At 31.3% G+C, this 18,117-nt stretch overlaps 1 protein-coding gene across 31 annotated transcripts in view; it reads right to left on the reverse strand.

Annotated features, from left to right (window-relative positions):
- Positions 1-18,117, reverse strand: part of shot (dystonin-like protein short stop) — a 117,483-nt gene that overhangs the window by 47,049 nt on the left and 52,317 nt on the right. For 29 of the 31 annotated variants that reach the window (XR_004838850.2, XR_014983433.1, XM_035871862.2 and 26 more), the window contains 6 exons: positions 17,805-17,894; positions 17,352-17,522; positions 3,146-3,425; positions 1,655-2,105; positions 886-1,143; positions 112-685 (listed from right to left, as the gene is read on the reverse strand). Coding sequence is in view for 29 of the 31 variants with exons in the window: in XM_035871862.2 (XP_035727755.2) it covers positions 112-685; positions 886-1,143; positions 1,655-2,105; positions 3,146-3,425; positions 17,352-17,522; positions 17,805-17,894 (1,824 nt within the window). In the remaining 2 variants the exon portion in view is untranslated. Of the gene's footprint in view, positions 1-111; positions 686-885; positions 1,144-1,654; positions 2,106-3,145; positions 3,426-5,605; positions 5,824-6,806; positions 7,035-17,351; positions 17,523-17,804; positions 17,895-18,117 lie in introns of those variants that run through there. The other 2 variants (XM_035871853.2, XM_035871858.2) reach the window with 2 other exon arrangements.

Consider the following 18,117-nt stretch of genomic DNA (forward strand, 5'->3'; position numbering starts at 1 on the left):
AAAAAAAAAAAAAAAAAAAAAAAAAAATAAATAAATAAATAAATAAATAAATAAATCGATATGTGTATGTGTGTGTGAATATTTATGCAATTTAATAATGTTCCGACCAACCTCGTAATACTGTTCGATGCTTTGAACGTTAAGGTTCTTATCGCTCCAATCTCTTGTCACCTCGGTCTCTTCCTTAGCATTAAGCCACACAAGTTCTCCAGTAGCAGATTGTATAAAATCTTGTAAAGTATCCAAATCGGAAAGTCTCTTGTTCGATAGTGCCAAAAGTTCAGAATAAAGTTTCTGTAAATTGCTGAGATGCTGACTATACAAAGTCAATTCCTCCCCGTGGAAATTATTTTTAGCTTGAACACACTTGTCTACTTTCGAACGGAACTGATCAATATTTTTATGTTCCTTCTGATGAACGTCGAATTCGTTTTGAACGCTTTGCAAATCCGAGCCGTAATCAGCTTCTTGGATCTGTTTTAATTTAGCCTTGCACCAATCGATGCAGTCGTGTAACGAACGGAAATGTGGATTGGTATCTACCAATCTCGTTTCGTGAACTGTCGTTCGATGCTTCGTGACAACTCGTTCTTCTACTGGGAATGACACCGCGGAAAGTGGTTGTACCAAACGTTTGTGCAAGAGAGAACGTAATGCTACCCAACGTTGATGTAGTTTCTGCACCCTATTATTTCAGGGAAAAAAAAAAAAAATAAGAAAAATTAACAATCAACTATCCATCATATTTCTTAAATCCAATGTATAATAAATAATTATCGAATGTTAATTCTAACTTAAATTCTTTACGGTCTCTAAAATTGAAATTTTATCTAAGATAAAGTCATTCGAAAAAATTTCTAAACAAAAAAAAGAAAATTTATTGACCTCTTGTGAAGTTCAGCAGCTTGACTATATCTGCCTTCGGTGAGTGTGTGTACATCGGTAAAAATATTCTGTATTTGAATTTCGGTATTGCGAATGTCCTGTTCCAGCAGGTCAACCGCATGTTTAGCTTCTAAAGGGTGAAGACGATCGAGACGTCGAGCCTCGTCTTCCACGCGTCTTTCCAATTCTTCCAGACGATTATCAGTTGACTTCATCTCACGGTGAACTTTCTCGGCAAGCCGTTGAAGTCGTTCGAGTCTAAACATAAACATTTAAGGAGTGAGAAAATATATATATATATATATACATATACATGTACATATATCCGTGAAAGCATCTTTCGTGACTCGATGCATTTCGTGACTTCATTGTAAGATTATCCTTTCGTACATCGTAACAAACGAGAGAATGCATACCAAATAGGATTCACGATTAGATCTCTTCTCTTTTAAGAAGTACTTTCTAATCGTGAAGCGGATAATTAATTAATCGTTATTTAAATATACCATTAATAAACAAATATACCTCATTTAGTTCGTTTATTTTAATTTAAAATTAAATATCTACTTTAAATAGATATATTAAAAATACCTTAATAAATGTCTGATTGACTATAATATAATATTATATAAGTAAAACTTCTATTTTACCTAAATAAAATAAAATGCGACAAATAGAATTATAAATATTTATTTTAAATAAAACGAATAAAATGAATGGTATATTTGTTAACTATTATTTTTCTTTTACTTTAGACATATAAACTAACCGTTTGATTTCATCAATAATAGCCTGTTCTCTTTCTTGATGTAACATTATTAATCTGCTCCAATTCTTTTCAATCACATCAATGTGCAATTCTGGTTCCATATCGACCTCACCAACAGCTTCAAAATATTTCTGCAAATCTCTAAAGATATAAGACAATCTTTGCTTGTCCCTGTATCTTGGCGGTACTTCCTCGTTTTTGAATTTAGAGCTATCAGCTGCGAGTTTTTTCATTTCGATCAAAGTTGGCGGGAAAGATCTATCCTGTACTAAAGTCATCTTTTCACGTATCCAAAGGTGTAGAGAGCTAGCAAGTTCACGATACTCAGCTGATCGTCTTTGGGCTTCGGTATCATAAAGGGGATGAATTGGGGGTGGCTCAGGGAACACGTCGTAGAGCGAAGAGATGTACGTTATCAAAGACTTCTCGTCCGGTTCCGGTGTATCCACATCTATAACAATATAAATATTAATAAATATTTTATTCACAATTTTGTCATTTTTTTTTAACAATTTTTTAATTTATTTTTAACGAAATTTTTAATTTATTTTTAACAATTAAATAATATTAACACAATTAAATGTTCAAGTTATTGTTTAGAGACTGTTATAAAAGAAAAAAAATTTGTTTTTCTCTCTCTTTTTTTTTTTTTTTTTTTTTTTTTTTTTTTTTTTTTTTTTAATAATAATAAATTAATTATTTCGAATTATTTACTATCATTTACATCTATTCAAATTTGATTTTACATGAACGAATCATCAACTACATCAACATATATCAATTGATCTTTATAGCGGTATTCTCTTGAACAATGGATATCCCATCTATGTGCGTCAAGACTAAAGTATACGTACGCACATAGAGACTTAGAGCAGGGACGACCATAATTATTTATACGGAGAGTCAGTGCTACGATCGGTCACGGTACTCGGCTTCAACCGGAAACGACGGCGAGTACCGTGACCAAAAAGAAAGGCGACTGTGGCCGGATTTGTGCTTGGTTATTGGGTCTACGTGCACCTTGCTGATGCAGATACAGATTGTTGAAAAGAAGAAAGAAAAAAAAGAAAAAAAAGAAAAAAAAAGAAAAAAAAAAAAAAAAGAAGTAGAGAAAAATTATTTCTTTTCTTGCTTTCAACCTTACTGCTGATGATTCCTGTTTACAAATTTATAAAAAAAAATAAATAAATAAATAAATAAAAAAATGATTGAAGAAAGACAGGTAAAGAGAGAAAGAGAGAGAAAGTAAGTTGTTTGATCGGACAATGACAAGTCTGTCTAATAAGAGAATCCATTGGACATGTGCTTTCACCTTCGAGTCAACGACCAAGCGAAATAGAATTGAGAGAAAGGATAGACAACAAATCCGACTAAGGTGAACAAAAAGTAAAAAGTAAAAAAGAAAAAAAAAAGTAAAAAAAAAAAAAAAAAAAAGAGAGGGAGAGAGGAAAAAAAAGTCAGACAGAAGGGATTTATGAGGAACAGGATTACCTTCTGGATCGAGAAGCCTTGTAACGCCGTACTCGCGCTCGGCGACGTGGAAGACCCGATCGAGCCGTTCTCGAGGTTGACTTGCACGAGCACTTCTCCAATCGACGAGGTCTGGACGGTTTCTATGGAGAAGTGCGCTAAACGCCAAACCATCTCTCCAGGAACAAGTAAAGTCTGTCACACGGACACCAGGATAACGAGCTGTTGAACGTCTTGCCCATCTTAGCAAAGCTTCTCGAGCTGTCACATTTGGTTCTTGACCTACTACAATATCTGATATCTGTAACAAAAAGTTATACGACATTAACACATTAACAATAATTAATTTTCTATTATCAATAATAACTTCATAAACTGTTTATATATCTTGAAAGAAGTTTAAAATTAATACTATTAACAAATAATAATAAGCAACAACTTTACGACATTTCAACTTTCAATTGCTTTTTATCAGTGATAAAATTCAACAATATGTTTACTCATATTGTACAATAAAAATTTAAATAATTATACAGAGTAATCATTCCCCTTGGTCTAATTATATGATACACAACAAACTCATTGATATTTCAATTAAAATTATTTTATAAACTTTACATTCCGTAATTTAAGATTGATATTATAAAAGAAATAAGGAAGCGACAACTTTATGATACTTGAGACCTAAATATTTTTGATCATAGATAACTCAAAAATGTTACTTTGTATAGATATAGAAACATAAATAGTATAGAGATTAATCATTCCCTAATTTAAATCAGAAATACCTTTCTTATCTATTCTAAGTCTGTAGACCAGAACGTGCATTCAACGAGAGAAATATCTTCGAAGAAAATAGATCATGGTATTTAAGGAGAACGATATAAAACTTTAACAGACGAGGGTGGTGGGTTGGTATTTGTTCTTTTCCGAAAAAAAAAAAAAAAAAAAAAAGAAAGAAAGAAAAAGAAAACAAAAAAAAAAAGAAAGAAAGAAAAAACGGGAGAAGAAAGAAGAGATGTGTAGGAGAGATAGAAAACAATGAGATTTCTCTCTACTTTGCCTTTCACGTTTATTATTCCTAACTTAGCAGATGTTCTCGATCGAGTTATCGTTTGATGACGGTGCACCGAACTCGAACTCGAACTCGATTGGGTTCGTCGACTCTTTCTCTTTCCTTCGAGCTATCTTGTATTCGTTAAATGTCAAGTCGCGACTCTGTGAAGCTTCCTTATGCTTCATGTTTTACGCCACGATTCAAATAGATGATGATTCAATAATAACATCAAATGATCGATATCATTTTGTATTTTCTTTGACTCATATTAATAATCCATGTGTATGCAAAATGTGGATGCAAAATAATCATTTATGCATGTATATATATATATATATATATATATATATATATATATATATATAATTTAACAATAGATAATACTATCAGCTGATCGAAATTATTTTTTATATTCCTTGATTCATATTAATTATATATGCATATATTTGCATTGTCAACTGATCAAATTAATTTTGTATATTTCCTAGATTCATAATAATCACTTACATGCATGTATATATATATATATATATATATATATATATATATATATGTATGTATGTGTGTGTGTGTGTGTGGATTAAAGATAGAAAGATAATTAACAGTAGTACATACACGCTCATGAAATTTCCGCAACATTAGTTGTCGGCAACTTTGATCTGTTACATAAGGTATTGCTACCATTACTCGTCGTCGTGTAACTCGAATAGAAAATAGATAAGATCTATTCAAAGATCCTGCGCATAATATGAATCTCATAGAAAATGCACACCATGTTCAACCCGAACGAGTCGAGATAATGCTTTTTGCATTTGTCCGAAGAGTTATTTAACATTACACACAGAAAGAAATAAATCCATTGTCTAAATGATTTATATTTATCGTAGAGAAAAAGAGAATCAAGTGGCATTATAATCCTGATCCTTAGACATATATATATATATATATATATATATATATATGTATATATAGCGATCATAAAGATGAGATGTGACGTGTTACATGAGTAAGATTCGATATCTATATATCGAACGATAATCGTCAACTTGATCGATAGCAATTACATAAGTATTTAATTTTTTTTTATTTTTTTAATTTTTTTATTTTGCCACTCTTATAGATATTCCCTTAATGATAAAACAAAGTTTTTCTAAATAATTTCCATGTAATGTTAATAATAATTATTTAATATAAAATAAATAGTTATTTTTTGAAACTTCTTAGATTACTTTTGAGATCTTCTTAAATACAATATTTCTTTATCTATTTTTTTTTAATCCTTCCTAGATCAATCCTTAAATCTTCCGATAATTCTTATCGATCAGATACAATAAGGTGCATTGATATTTTCAGAAATTAGATATTTCATAGATAATAAATTGTATGGAGTTTTCAACATCAGTAAGCCTCTCGGTTTCTCTTACCCTAACAGTCTTCGCTTTTGGAGAAGCATGTCGAGTCAAGGTCGCGGACGAGGAAGAATCCTTGAGATATTTTTGAGAGCCATACTTGGTTTGGTCCTCGGTAACACTTTTTTCTTCCCCACGAGTCAACGTCGTTGTCTTCCGAACTATGCGCGTCACGATGCGTTTAGTGCCATTTTCGCCGCGTCTCGAGGTCTTCGTCGACTCGATCGACGAGCCTAATTTGATATTATACGAATTTTCGAAGCTATAAAATATTCGTCTCTCGCACCAAATACGATTCGCTCAAGGAAAAGAAAAAAATTGTATGCTCGAAAGACCGATTGAGAAGTCCCAAAAATAAAAAAAAAAAAAAAAAAAAAAAAAAAAAAAAAATATTTTAAAAGTCTAAATGACAAAAATAGATAAAAAATCTTGCAGCAAAAGATTTCACTTAAATCGTTAATATATATAAATATATCTTTTTTCTTTTTCTTTTTTCATTCAATTAATTCGTCAACTTATTTTTCTTTGAGTCTTTATATCGATCATCGAAATGAATTAACAATTTCAACGTGGATAACATTGATAAAAATTCATGAATGTGTATCGGACTACTATTATATATTCGTCGATACAAAGTTATCCAACATTGCAGAAGATATCACATTATTTATTATATAGATCACGATCAACATGAAACAGGCGGATCGTGGGTGGTATATCACCGTTCTCGATAATCGAAGGACATCGCCAAGAGACTAGATGCGACGTTACTTTAACTATCCAACAATTTCCGCTCGCCCACGTTATATACATTTTTAATCGGTTTTTCTTCAGGCTACGAATCCTTATTAAGCTTGGATCATCAGCAAGAATTGATCGAAGATCAAGGCTAATCATTTTTATCATCGTGTTTATCATTATTCAAATAAGATGAATAATTAATTATATTTGCGATTAAAATTAAAAATAAAACTTCAACGAGAAAGTAATTAAAATATGAATAAATTATTTCAAGATAAAATAAATAATACATATTGTTATTTAATTTACTTTAGAATGATCATATCGTTATTAATATAAAAAGAAAAAAAAAAATATATATATATATATAATACATATTATTTAATTATTTAACTTAAAAAATGAATTAAGTCTCTCGGTCTCTATCTTTCGAGTGAAACTTGAGCGAATCCAACGAATCATTGAACGAGCCTACCTAAGACCTCTGTAGAAAGACGTCTTTTAGTATAGATCGCTTGTAGATCATCGCCAGAAGGACTTCCAGTACGACTCGAGGAAATAACGTTAGCACGATCGTCATCCTCGTGAGTACCCTGTACGAATAATCGACCACTTTTGCTAAATCGATATATCGACATCGTTCTACTTTTTTTTTCAAATTCACTTTCGTTTCACTTCATATATATATATATATGTACATATATAATATATATATATATACACACATATAGAAAAAAAAATCTACATTCCAAAGCGTTCTCTTTATCTCTTTCTTTCCTTCGGGGAAAAAAAAAAAAAATTCACGACACTCTTTACAGTCAATGTTTGTTTTTTTCTTTGTTTTTCACAACGTCAATTAGAACGAACGAAAAATAGAAACGAGTTTTCGATGTTCACCAAACAAAATTCCTCTTTCGATCGTCTTCTTCTATTATTTCTTCTTCTTATTCTTCTTCTTATTCTTCGTGCAACACAATCGAAAGATAGCGAAGCTGAACGAAAGAAGAAATTTGATTTTACGTGCCGAACGGGACATGAGAAGAAAAAGAAAGGAGAGAGAAAAAGAGAGAGAGAGAGAGAGAGAGAGAAGGGAAACGTTGTTGGATCGTACGTTCACGTTCAGCAGGATACCGGGGCATCAAGAGAACGGCGATGTACACCAATGAAAGCGGTACTTCCTTGTGGTTAATGTTCGAGTTAACGTTCTAACTATCCTCCATAATTCCACCGGTACTAGCTAACAAAATAAGTTCATTCCAATCACGACGAATAATCTTTAACATCCCTCTTAATAAACATTTAATTTTACTAATTAATCCTTCAATGGATTTCTTCTAATTATCTAATCAACGACATAATATTTGATAAGAAAAATAATGGCATTAAATTTTTTATTAAATTCTTTTCGAAAGAAGAAAAAAACAAAAAAAAGAAAGAAAGAAAGAAAGAAGAAATTAAATCATCTATCAAATAAGATCAAACAATAATATTATTATTATTATTATTTTTTTTTTTTGAATAACAATAGTGCTTGTCACTTTTAATCTGTTTTCAAGTAAATACAAAGAAAACAAAAAAATTGATCGAATTTGGAATATAAAAAAAAAAAAAAAAAAAAAAGAAAAAAATGGAGAAAAAGTAGTCAAAGTTAATTGCAAGTTGAAGAATTGGTTACACGTGCCACACACTTGTGGTTGTACGACTCGTTCTATACCATTTCGAATATACTACACATCGCACATACCGTCTACTTCGAAGATACCACGATGTGACGTAGAGCACGCATTTACGTCGGAAATAATCGCGAGTAGGTCGGTGAAATAAGCTACAATAGATGAGCTCCGACACTAAGGTGTCTCAAGTCAAGGAGAATTTAATCATAGAAAAAGAAAAGTAATTGTCTGTATATTCTGACGTCATGACATGCGCACTATTGATATTATCGAAACCGACATTATTAAACAACAAAACAATCTCGTTATTTAACAACGGCTTAATGTCACTCAAAAGAATCGAGAACCGATATCAACGTAAAAAATATTTTTCGAAAACTCAGACCTCTCGCTTTTTCTTTCTTTCTTTTTTAAAGATTTAATCTATGACAGAACGACAATCGAGACGTCGACACATTGTCACTCTTTATTCGATTCAATTTTATATTCTAAAAGAATTCTATCTTAAACGACGAAATCGATAGATCTTGCGTATACGATTCGTATAGAATGAGAGAAAAAAAAAAAAAAAAAAAAAAAAAAAAAAAAAAAAAAATTGTTTCTGTTTCATTTTTTCATAAATTAACTAACGATTTGATAATAACAAGGAAATAATGCCCTGACGTAATTTCAACGTGAACGCTTTCCGAACAACGATCACTCCTCCAACGAGATAAGAAGAAACAAGAAGAAAAGAGATAGAGATACCGATGGCACAAGTTACAGGAAAGAAACAAGAGAACGAATAGCAATGCACGACGCACCGATCGCCACTGTGCTGCGTCCTTTCGAGCGCAGGAGAGTAGGTTCGCGATACGGGCAGGTGAGAGAAGCGCCTCTATACCCCCACTATAACTCATTCTACTCACGGACTACTCAAGCGCCTGCGCGTTACGATGCCGATCTCTTCCCTACCAACTCTTCTCTTTAAGAGTTGAACAACACCCACGCAATGTGAATGCCATCTTTCCTTTTATTTTTATTAAAAAATTTATACACTTTTTATCCTCCTATTTCAATCTCTTCAAATTTATGCCAATGCGTTAACATATGTCTGATTTTATAACATAATCAGAAAAAGAAATAATGATGACGATGATGATGATGATGATGATGATGATGATGATGATGATGAGAGATCAAATCATATGGGATTTTTTTTTTCTATGAACACAATAGTAATTTCTGTTCGTACGAATGGCCTTGTCTATAAGCAAAATTCTTTACCAAGGACATTAAATAATGATCTAACTCGTTAATTATTTCACACCTTCAAGGTTTTTAGGGGAATTCATAAGCGAAGGTTGTATGGGAGGAAAAGGAGGAGAGTCAAAATGATCGTAGAATGAGAAGTAACTATTTTAGAATTAGAAAGTTTGAGAAAAATAGTAAGATGTTGGTGCAGACGAAAGCAGGTGACCGGATGATTGATATATAGATAATACTATGTTAGAGAAAGAGAGAGACCAAAGAGAGAAAAACTTATGTTAGTAACATTGATAGATTTATAATATACAGTTATACCTTAAGAGAAAATCGGTCAGATTTAATTGTATATCTCGAAATGATCAGTTTTATGCTCGGCGAAGTGACTTTCTGAAAAAAACCAACTATACTCCAACCAAACTCGATGTAATTTCTTTTAAAATAATCCTAATTTGTCAGACCATAATTTGACATACAGGAAAAGAGAAGAATAAAAGGACTACCGGATGTAAGAAGGAAAAAAAAAAAAAAAAGAAGGCAGAAAAATAAAAAGAAGAAGAAGAGGAGCAAGTGGAAAGCCGTATGGCGATGCCGGTTTGTGTAATCTCGATTTACGGTGTATACCCCAGCAATACGGTAAAGAGGAATAGAGGAAGAGGGAAAGGGAGAGGAGGAGTGAAGGAAAGTAGAAAGGAACGAAGAAGAAGAAGGTATAAAGATTGGAGAGAACTGGCTGCCCGATCGTGGAGATCGGCGAACCGGATATGAGCTCGTAACTCCTGCCAGTGCAAATCTGATCGTCATCATTATTATTTCCGGTATACTATGGAATTCATCCCAATAGAAGGATCCTTCATATATAGAAAAGGAAAAAATAAAATAAAATTGAATTAAATAAAATAACAAAGAAAATAATGATATATAAAGAGGTAGAAGAATAATTCATTTCTTTGAATCAATGATCTAATTTTATCTAAAATCAAATGATTATGTTGTTATTGTTATTATTATTATTATTATTATTATTATTATTATTATTATTATATTTCTTTTTTATTTTTACTTTTGATATATTTGGAAGAATATATAATTGGTCTACTAATTTAAAAGTGACTTTTCTTTGGTCGGCCTTGCACGGAAGAGAACGGCACGGTATTAACGATATTCCAAGTGCGGCATCACCATCGACTTACTCCACGAGTCTTATTCGGACGAATGATGTCATGTTCGCAAGACATCCTCCACGAGTGTTTCACGGGAAAGAATAACGTTGGACTGCTCATGGTATAAAGAATGAAAAAAAAAAGAAAAAAAGAAAAAATAAATAAGAAAAAAAGAAAAAGAAAGAAAAAAGTGAGTATGGTACAACAAAAGGTAAGAGAAGTCTAAAAAGGCGTTCGAACGCATCCGCCCGATTTAAACGATTCTCTCTTTCTCTCGACCCACTTTTAGTGTCTTCGACGATGTTGTCTGTTTTTGGAAAGAATCAGACAGAAAGAGAGAGAAAAAGAGAGACAACGACGATGACGACTTTGAGATATAAGCGTAGGTGAACTTAAATGCGTGGGTGATATCTGTCTAAGACACCAAAAATGGACCTTCTAAGTTAATTTTCTCTATTCTTATTTTCTTTCCTTTACTTTTCTTTTCTTTATCTCTTCAATTTTTTTTTATCTTCATTACCAACAATAAATAAAATTCTATTCTATTTTATAAACTTTTAATATCATCTTAGAAACCAAAGAGATGAAAACAACTAGCTTTTTAATTATATAATTTTTCATGTCCTACAATATTATTACGTGATCTAATTAAATGTCATTTCTTAAATGACACACAAACACACACATATACGTATGTATGCGCGAACATATATATATATATATATATATATATATATATATATATTAATTAAGTTGCACAACGTAAACTCAAATTACTTTCCTTTTCGATACGTTCATAGAATTATTTTCACAGGCATAATATTTTTTTCTTCGTTCTTCCTTTCGTTCTTCCTTTCTTTCTTTCCTTTCTTCTGTTTCTTTTTGTTTTTTTTCTTTTTTTATAATGATATTAAATATAGAAATATTCTTGTCTGCTTAATATCTTTTGTAACGTTCTTTTATTAAGGAAGTAAGAAACACTTATCGATCGTTGAAACTTACAGAGTTCGATCGAATGAAGACCTTTAACTACTTACTTGACTTCGTTCAATAACAACGAACATTGTCAGTGCATCGTTAGAGAAAAAAAAAAGATATATTATGTGGTCTTATTTAACATAATTCATTCTGATACCAACGTGTTATTATATATATCTATACGCATCTTTGAAGAAGTAAATAAAATAATTAACCAAGAAATAAACTTACAAATTTCGATAATGAGAAAATAAAAATCAAATAATTTTCATAATTGATCTCAATTATCAATTATTTTGAAAGTTTCGGCATTCTACTTTTTGATTAAATATAAAAAAAGAAAAGAAAAGGAAAAGGAAAAGGAAAGGAAAGGAAAATGGAGATACAAATTTTTAATAAAAATCATAATTTGAACATATAAAAGAATTAAAATAAATTCTTTGCAGAAATCTATTGCCAAATCCAACACGTACTTTAAGTATTACGTTATCTATTCAACGAAGACCTTCGATAGAACTTCGATAGAAAATGACATTGCATTTAATGCGAGCGCTCACGCGCGCAAGTCTTTCTCTATCTGTGTTCGTTGTTTTCTTTGGTTATTTTTTTTTCTTTTTTTTTCCCTGGGAAACTAAGAAAAGAACTGGATCGTTGATCCAAAAGTGTAAGAAAAATTTCTCCACCTTTCCGAGTATCATTCCGTGATTTTCTTTCACTCTCTTGTCGGAGTCAAGTTGCCAGGGAGAGTCGAGGACGACGCGTTTGACAAATACGGTTGAAAGAATTGCGACATTATTACACACCGTAATGTCGTATCTTTACGTAGGTAAGGATACGCCACTTAAGTATATTTACCGAGCGAACCTTGACCGATAAAGGAAATCCAAACGAGCTGTGAGTTTTACGTCTACTTAGAACTCACGTTAGACTCTTTACGATGACTCAATCATTTTTATTTTTTCTATTTTTTTAAGAGGGGGGAGGAATGCATGGTTTCTTGATCTTTTCCTTATTTTAACGTATAATTTTCTTATTTTTATTTTTTTTTTTTTCTTAACACTATCATATGCAATAATAAATCAACACGAAGAATTGCGAAGCATTAAAAGTTAATTAATTCTAATTTAAACAATAAAATCGTAACATTAACAAATGTTCAAGTAGAACGAACGTAAGCGTTTGTTGTTATCTACGATTAGAAATTCGATGCAAAGATAGCGCCTATAATAAGCAAGCACTTAACGAAAGCATGCATCCGCATACGTGCAATGCCCGTATTAATTATTAATCTCTATGAAAAATGAAACAAATGATATCGATAAAAGCGATAAAATCAATAAATTAATCATTTTCGTATAAATATTATGAATATACAAACGATTTCATTCATAAAGGACTCCTACGTATTTCTCGTACTACGTAGTCATTCAAAAAATCTACTATGAATGAATTAGCTTAGAATGAGTACGTTCAACGCCATCTACTATCGAAAAAGTGAAAAGCGTACGAGCTTGGTCGATAAAACAGTCTACGCAATAATCTCGTATCGTTAATGCAGTTTTCTACACTTCACATACAAGAGATTAAATATATATATTAACAATTATTATTAATATTCTATTTTTTTTTTTTATGAAAAAGCGAACGTAACGTGCAGTGTGACCTCAATTTCGTAATGAACAAAAATATAAAAAGAAAAAGGAAAAGAATTTTAGCGAGTAAGAGTTAGAACGACGAAGATAGCACGAGTTCCTATAGAAATATACAATATTTTCTTAAGGAATGTCCTATTATTTCGTTTCTTTTTACTTTTTATCTTTTCTTTCTTTATTTCTTTTACGTTTTAAATTAAAGAGAAAACAAGTGTAAGGAAATCCTTTAGAATAAAGATATAAATACTTTTTCAGATCTTTGTGGAAAAAGTTCGAAGGGCTAATAGAGAATGCAGAATGCATCCCAAAGGACATTGTATATATATGTATAATACATTCCAAATGGGAAAGCAGACTTCAAAGGAATGTGTAAAATGGATTGGACAAGAATACTGATATCGACAAATCTTATCCTTTTTACTATTAGTCGCAGCACTTTCGCATGAACAAGCTATTTATTCTCCTATCTCTCTCTCTCTTTCTCTCCCTCCTTCTCCTATCTCTGTCCTTTCTCTTTCTACTACTACTGATTACTACTGACTACTACTACTAAACTACTACTACTATTCCGTCTCTATATTATACGTATCTCCGATTCCAAGCTCTATCTCAACTCGATATAGAAAACGATCATTCGGGAATAGTAACGCGCGAGTTCGTCGTTCTCTCTCTCTCTCTCTCTCTCTCTCTCTCTCTTTCTCTCTCTCTTTCTCTCATTCTCTCTCTCTTTCAACGTTGAACTACTACGCCCACATAGAAGTAAGTAAATAGTTTCGAGCGAGCTTACGAGAAAAAACTTTTTTTTTTTCGAGCTGACGAACAATTGCTGCTTTCGCTTAAAAAATAATAAAAAAAAAAAAAAAGAAGAAAAAGAAAATAAAGAAAAAAAAAGAAAAAGAAAAGAAAGGAAAAGAAAACCAATACTTATTTATTTTAAGGGGGGACTTACCTTGCGTCGCCATCTCTGCGGCGCAAAAGAACAAAAAAAAGATATCACTGTTAGACGACTGTGATTGTTCTTAATATGATAGAGAATAAAAAAAAAAAAAAAAAAAAAAAAAGAAAAAAGAGAAAACAAAAACCGTGAAGAAACCTTAGAATCCTATTTTTTCCCGCCAATTTCTAATACTATCAGCAATTTGACTTCTTCGAAAACACCCGGGAAGTTTAAAAATAGAAAACAAACTCGTTATCTATATTTAAATATATATATATATATATATATATATACTCGCCACATACACATATACGTATATATATATATATATATATATATATATGTTTGTCGATATGTTCGAGGAATCGAACCTCGTCTCGTATCATTTGACGGATCCAGGAAACAGAGATCGGTGTGTTGTGTTTGCGTTTCCGGCGGCTTTTCACCGTCGAGAGAACATACGTCGAACACGGTGAAAAAGGAGGGAAAAAAAGACGCACGCGAGAGCCGCGCAGCTTTTGATCTGGCCACATGTTTCTCTCAGTCGTTCGTTATTCTATTCGCAAACAAGAATGAAGAATGCATGTCTAGACTATGCGTTAAGATGTCGGCCGATACATATATATATATATATATTTCCTTTTTCCTTCGTTAAATTTTTGAAACGAAATTTTTTACTTAAATAATGCCGAGGTTACTTCCCTCGTAAAGAAATTTCGACTGGTTAAAAAAGAAAAGAAAAAAAAAAAAAAAAAAAAACTGTCTCAATAAATCTAAAAGATCTTCTTTCTCTTGGATTTTTTTTCTTGACATTTCATGAGACGAGGGGATAGAGAGAAATAAACAAAAAAAAAAAAAAAAGAAAAGAAAAGAAAAGTAAATAAATAAATAAAGAAAAATAAAACGAAAGAATGTGACATCATTTCAAATTCGAATAAAAAAGATTTCAAAAAGAAACCTAAAATGGAAACTATTGAACACGACGTTTCTTCGCTTGAATTTTACTGGCATATATAATACACGCACAAACATAACCATTGCGTTCCTTCCTCTTATTTCCATTTTTACGATCAGGAATGCGTTTCACGTTTGCAGTACTGAACGAACGGCGTTCAATTTTTGACGATAACGCGACTCCATTCGTGGCTCCTTTATTCACACAAAGGAGCCCTTTCACGATTGAAGGAGAGAAGGAGACTCTCTATAAGAGACGACGATGCTGACAGAGAGAAAAATAGAATGAAAAGTAAACACACAGTGCGTGTGTGTGCTTGTGTGTCTGTGTATGTATGTGTATATGCAACGTCGAGGAAGAGATATGCGTTCATTCGAGGAGAGAGGAATTGCGCTTATTAAAGATGCACATTAGTCCTAAATAAATTTCTATGTTATTTGGATCAACTATATATATATCTATATATATATATATATATATATATATATATATATATATATATATATATAAAGAAAAAAAATAATTCTTCATTACATTTGCAATTTAAATGTTGCAAAATATCGATCCTCCCTATGATCGATTAATATTTCATTGACCGATCGAACTATTAACATTTACTAATTAATAATGTGAACTCTATATGATAATATGTACGAAATAATTCATCGATCCTTTCAATCGATTCGAGAGCAGGAACATTGAACGAAGTACTTCATAAAAAAAAAAAAAAAAAAAAGAAAAAAAAATATATATATATTTGGATTTTATTAATCAACGACGGGATAGAACTTGATAGTGCGTGTAGTGTATGCAAGTGGTGAAAAAAAAAAGAGAAAAATAAATAAAAAAGAAGTGATAAAAAGAAGAAGACGGAATTCGCAAAGGCGAAGATGAATTTAATCGATAAAGAGATGAATGAAGAGCGCTCATAGCTTCCAAGATAGTTTGCTACTTTTCCTCTCTCTTTCTCTCTCTCTTTCTCTCTCTTTCAAGTCGTTTTATCTCTTTTATTTTAATCAGTGCGGCTACCGTTTGCAAATGCGCCGTGAACCGCGGTTAAACCGATACGTCGGATCACATTACTCGATAAACTGCTGGTCGAGCGAGAAAAGATCGTCGGATGCTGCTGCTTCATCACCATCATCATCATCATCATCATCATCACCATCATTATCACCATCATCGCGACAATATCGATCCTCGTTGATCCAAAATTTGATTAAAGAAACACTATTAAATTATATTAGATATTTAAATGTCCACGTTTACAAAGCGATTTCATTAATTTAAATCAATATCGATCAATCGACTGACTAATCACCACGGTAAATTCGAACATTAATTCGATTTTGTTATATTTTACTTTTAATATTTCCCCGATTTCACGATCGAAAATACTTTTCTTGATCTTTCCTAATACTCGTGCTAATAATCATCGAAACATTCACAATGACATTTACAGATAATTTTAATTACGATATTATAAAAATTATTGAATTAATCGATTCGATAATTGTTATAAAATAATAGAATAGTCGATAAGTTCGTCTTAGAAAGAAAAGAAGAAGAAGAAGAAGAAGAAGAAGAAAAGTCAATTAATTTAGAAGATTTGCGAATTTGACCTAAGGAGGGTGCGATAAACTCGTTGAAACGACATGTACGGCGGTCTATAAAATCGAGAATAACCTGTGAAAGTGAGATAGATAAAAGGAGAGAGAAAGAGAAAGAGAGAGAGAGAGAGAGAGAGTATAAAACATAGAGAAATCGTATCGCGCGTACCAAAAATACGCAGCAGTGAATCACTCGAGCTAAGCCATCCAAGTTTCACACGAAGAGACCGAAGACGAATGGTTATGGCGCGAAATGTTCAAACCATGCTCCCTCCGTTTACATAATAACATCCGTGCGAATCTCTGTCTTTACTTCTAATATCAATTACTATGTACATACATACGACGATTTCTAACAAAGAGACGATTGATAATTTTTTAAATTCACCTAAAACCATCCCTTCGTTTCCAAGTGAATTTTTAACACGTTTAGATATTATTTCGAATTTACAAAATTAAAAGGAATATACATTATTATTATTTTATTTTCTTTTTCCCCCCAAATCAATCAAATTATTATCCTATAATGTGTCCCTGATCTATTTGTTTTTTTTTTCTTTGTCTTCTAAATAAATTATCAAATCTACAAATTATAATCCAATCAATTTTTCATCTCTCGATCTTCACCGCTCGTTGTTGTCAATTATTTTAAGAAACAAATTAAATAAATATATATATACTCGTTCTAATTCAATGAAATCAATCAAACAATTCGAAAATATTAAAAAAAAAAAAAAAGGAATAATAAGGAACGTAATAAATCGAAAATTATTTTAACTTTCAGTATTGATATTTGTGATCACCTACCTGGAAGTGCAGTATGATGGTCCAAATCAGGCCAAGTGTCAATTTAGGATTGCCATCAACGATATCCTCGGCACGTATGTTTACAAGCTTGATTTTCTTGTATCGAAGAAAATCGAGTGCCATTTGTACGTTTTGCAACATGTGGAAACGCATCCTTCCTCTTTCCCGTGGCTAGAATTAGAACAATTATTATTATTATTATTATTATTATTATTATTATTATTATTATTATTATTATTATTATTATTATTATTATTACATATTGTATAAGAACATTATCCAATAAAAACTTATTCAAAATTAATCCTATTAATAATATAATTTCTTAGCTATGTATAACAGATTATTGCTATTAAAAAATTCTTTCGCGAATCTAATAATAAATGTATTTAAATAATTAATATTTTCTAATGCATTCTATTGTTATTGGATTAAATGATTTTTAACACTCACAAGATGCTCCCCTGAGAGTACTTCCAACAAGGAGATAAGGTTGTGCCCGTCCCGCAGGTCCTCGAACAGGTCTCCGACATGTCTGCTGGCCTAAAACATATAAAAATCAAAATCAAAATTAAAATTAAAATAAAAAAGAAAGAAGAGAAAGAAATGAAAAAAAAAAAAAAAATAAATAAATAAATAAAAAATAGAAATATTAAAAAATGATGCATCTTTCAAATTATTACTATAATCATTATAAATTACAGATCATCGTGAAGACATATATTGATTGTACTAGGATCATTTCAAAAGACAATCTGAATTTCTT

The sequence above is a fragment of the Vespa mandarinia genome, chromosome 21, assembly GCF_050613455.1.
Source record: "Vespa mandarinia isolate Hongniang chromosome 21, ASM5061345v1, whole genome shotgun sequence".
NCBI lineage: Eukaryota > Metazoa > Arthropoda > Insecta > Hymenoptera > Vespidae > Vespa > Vespa mandarinia.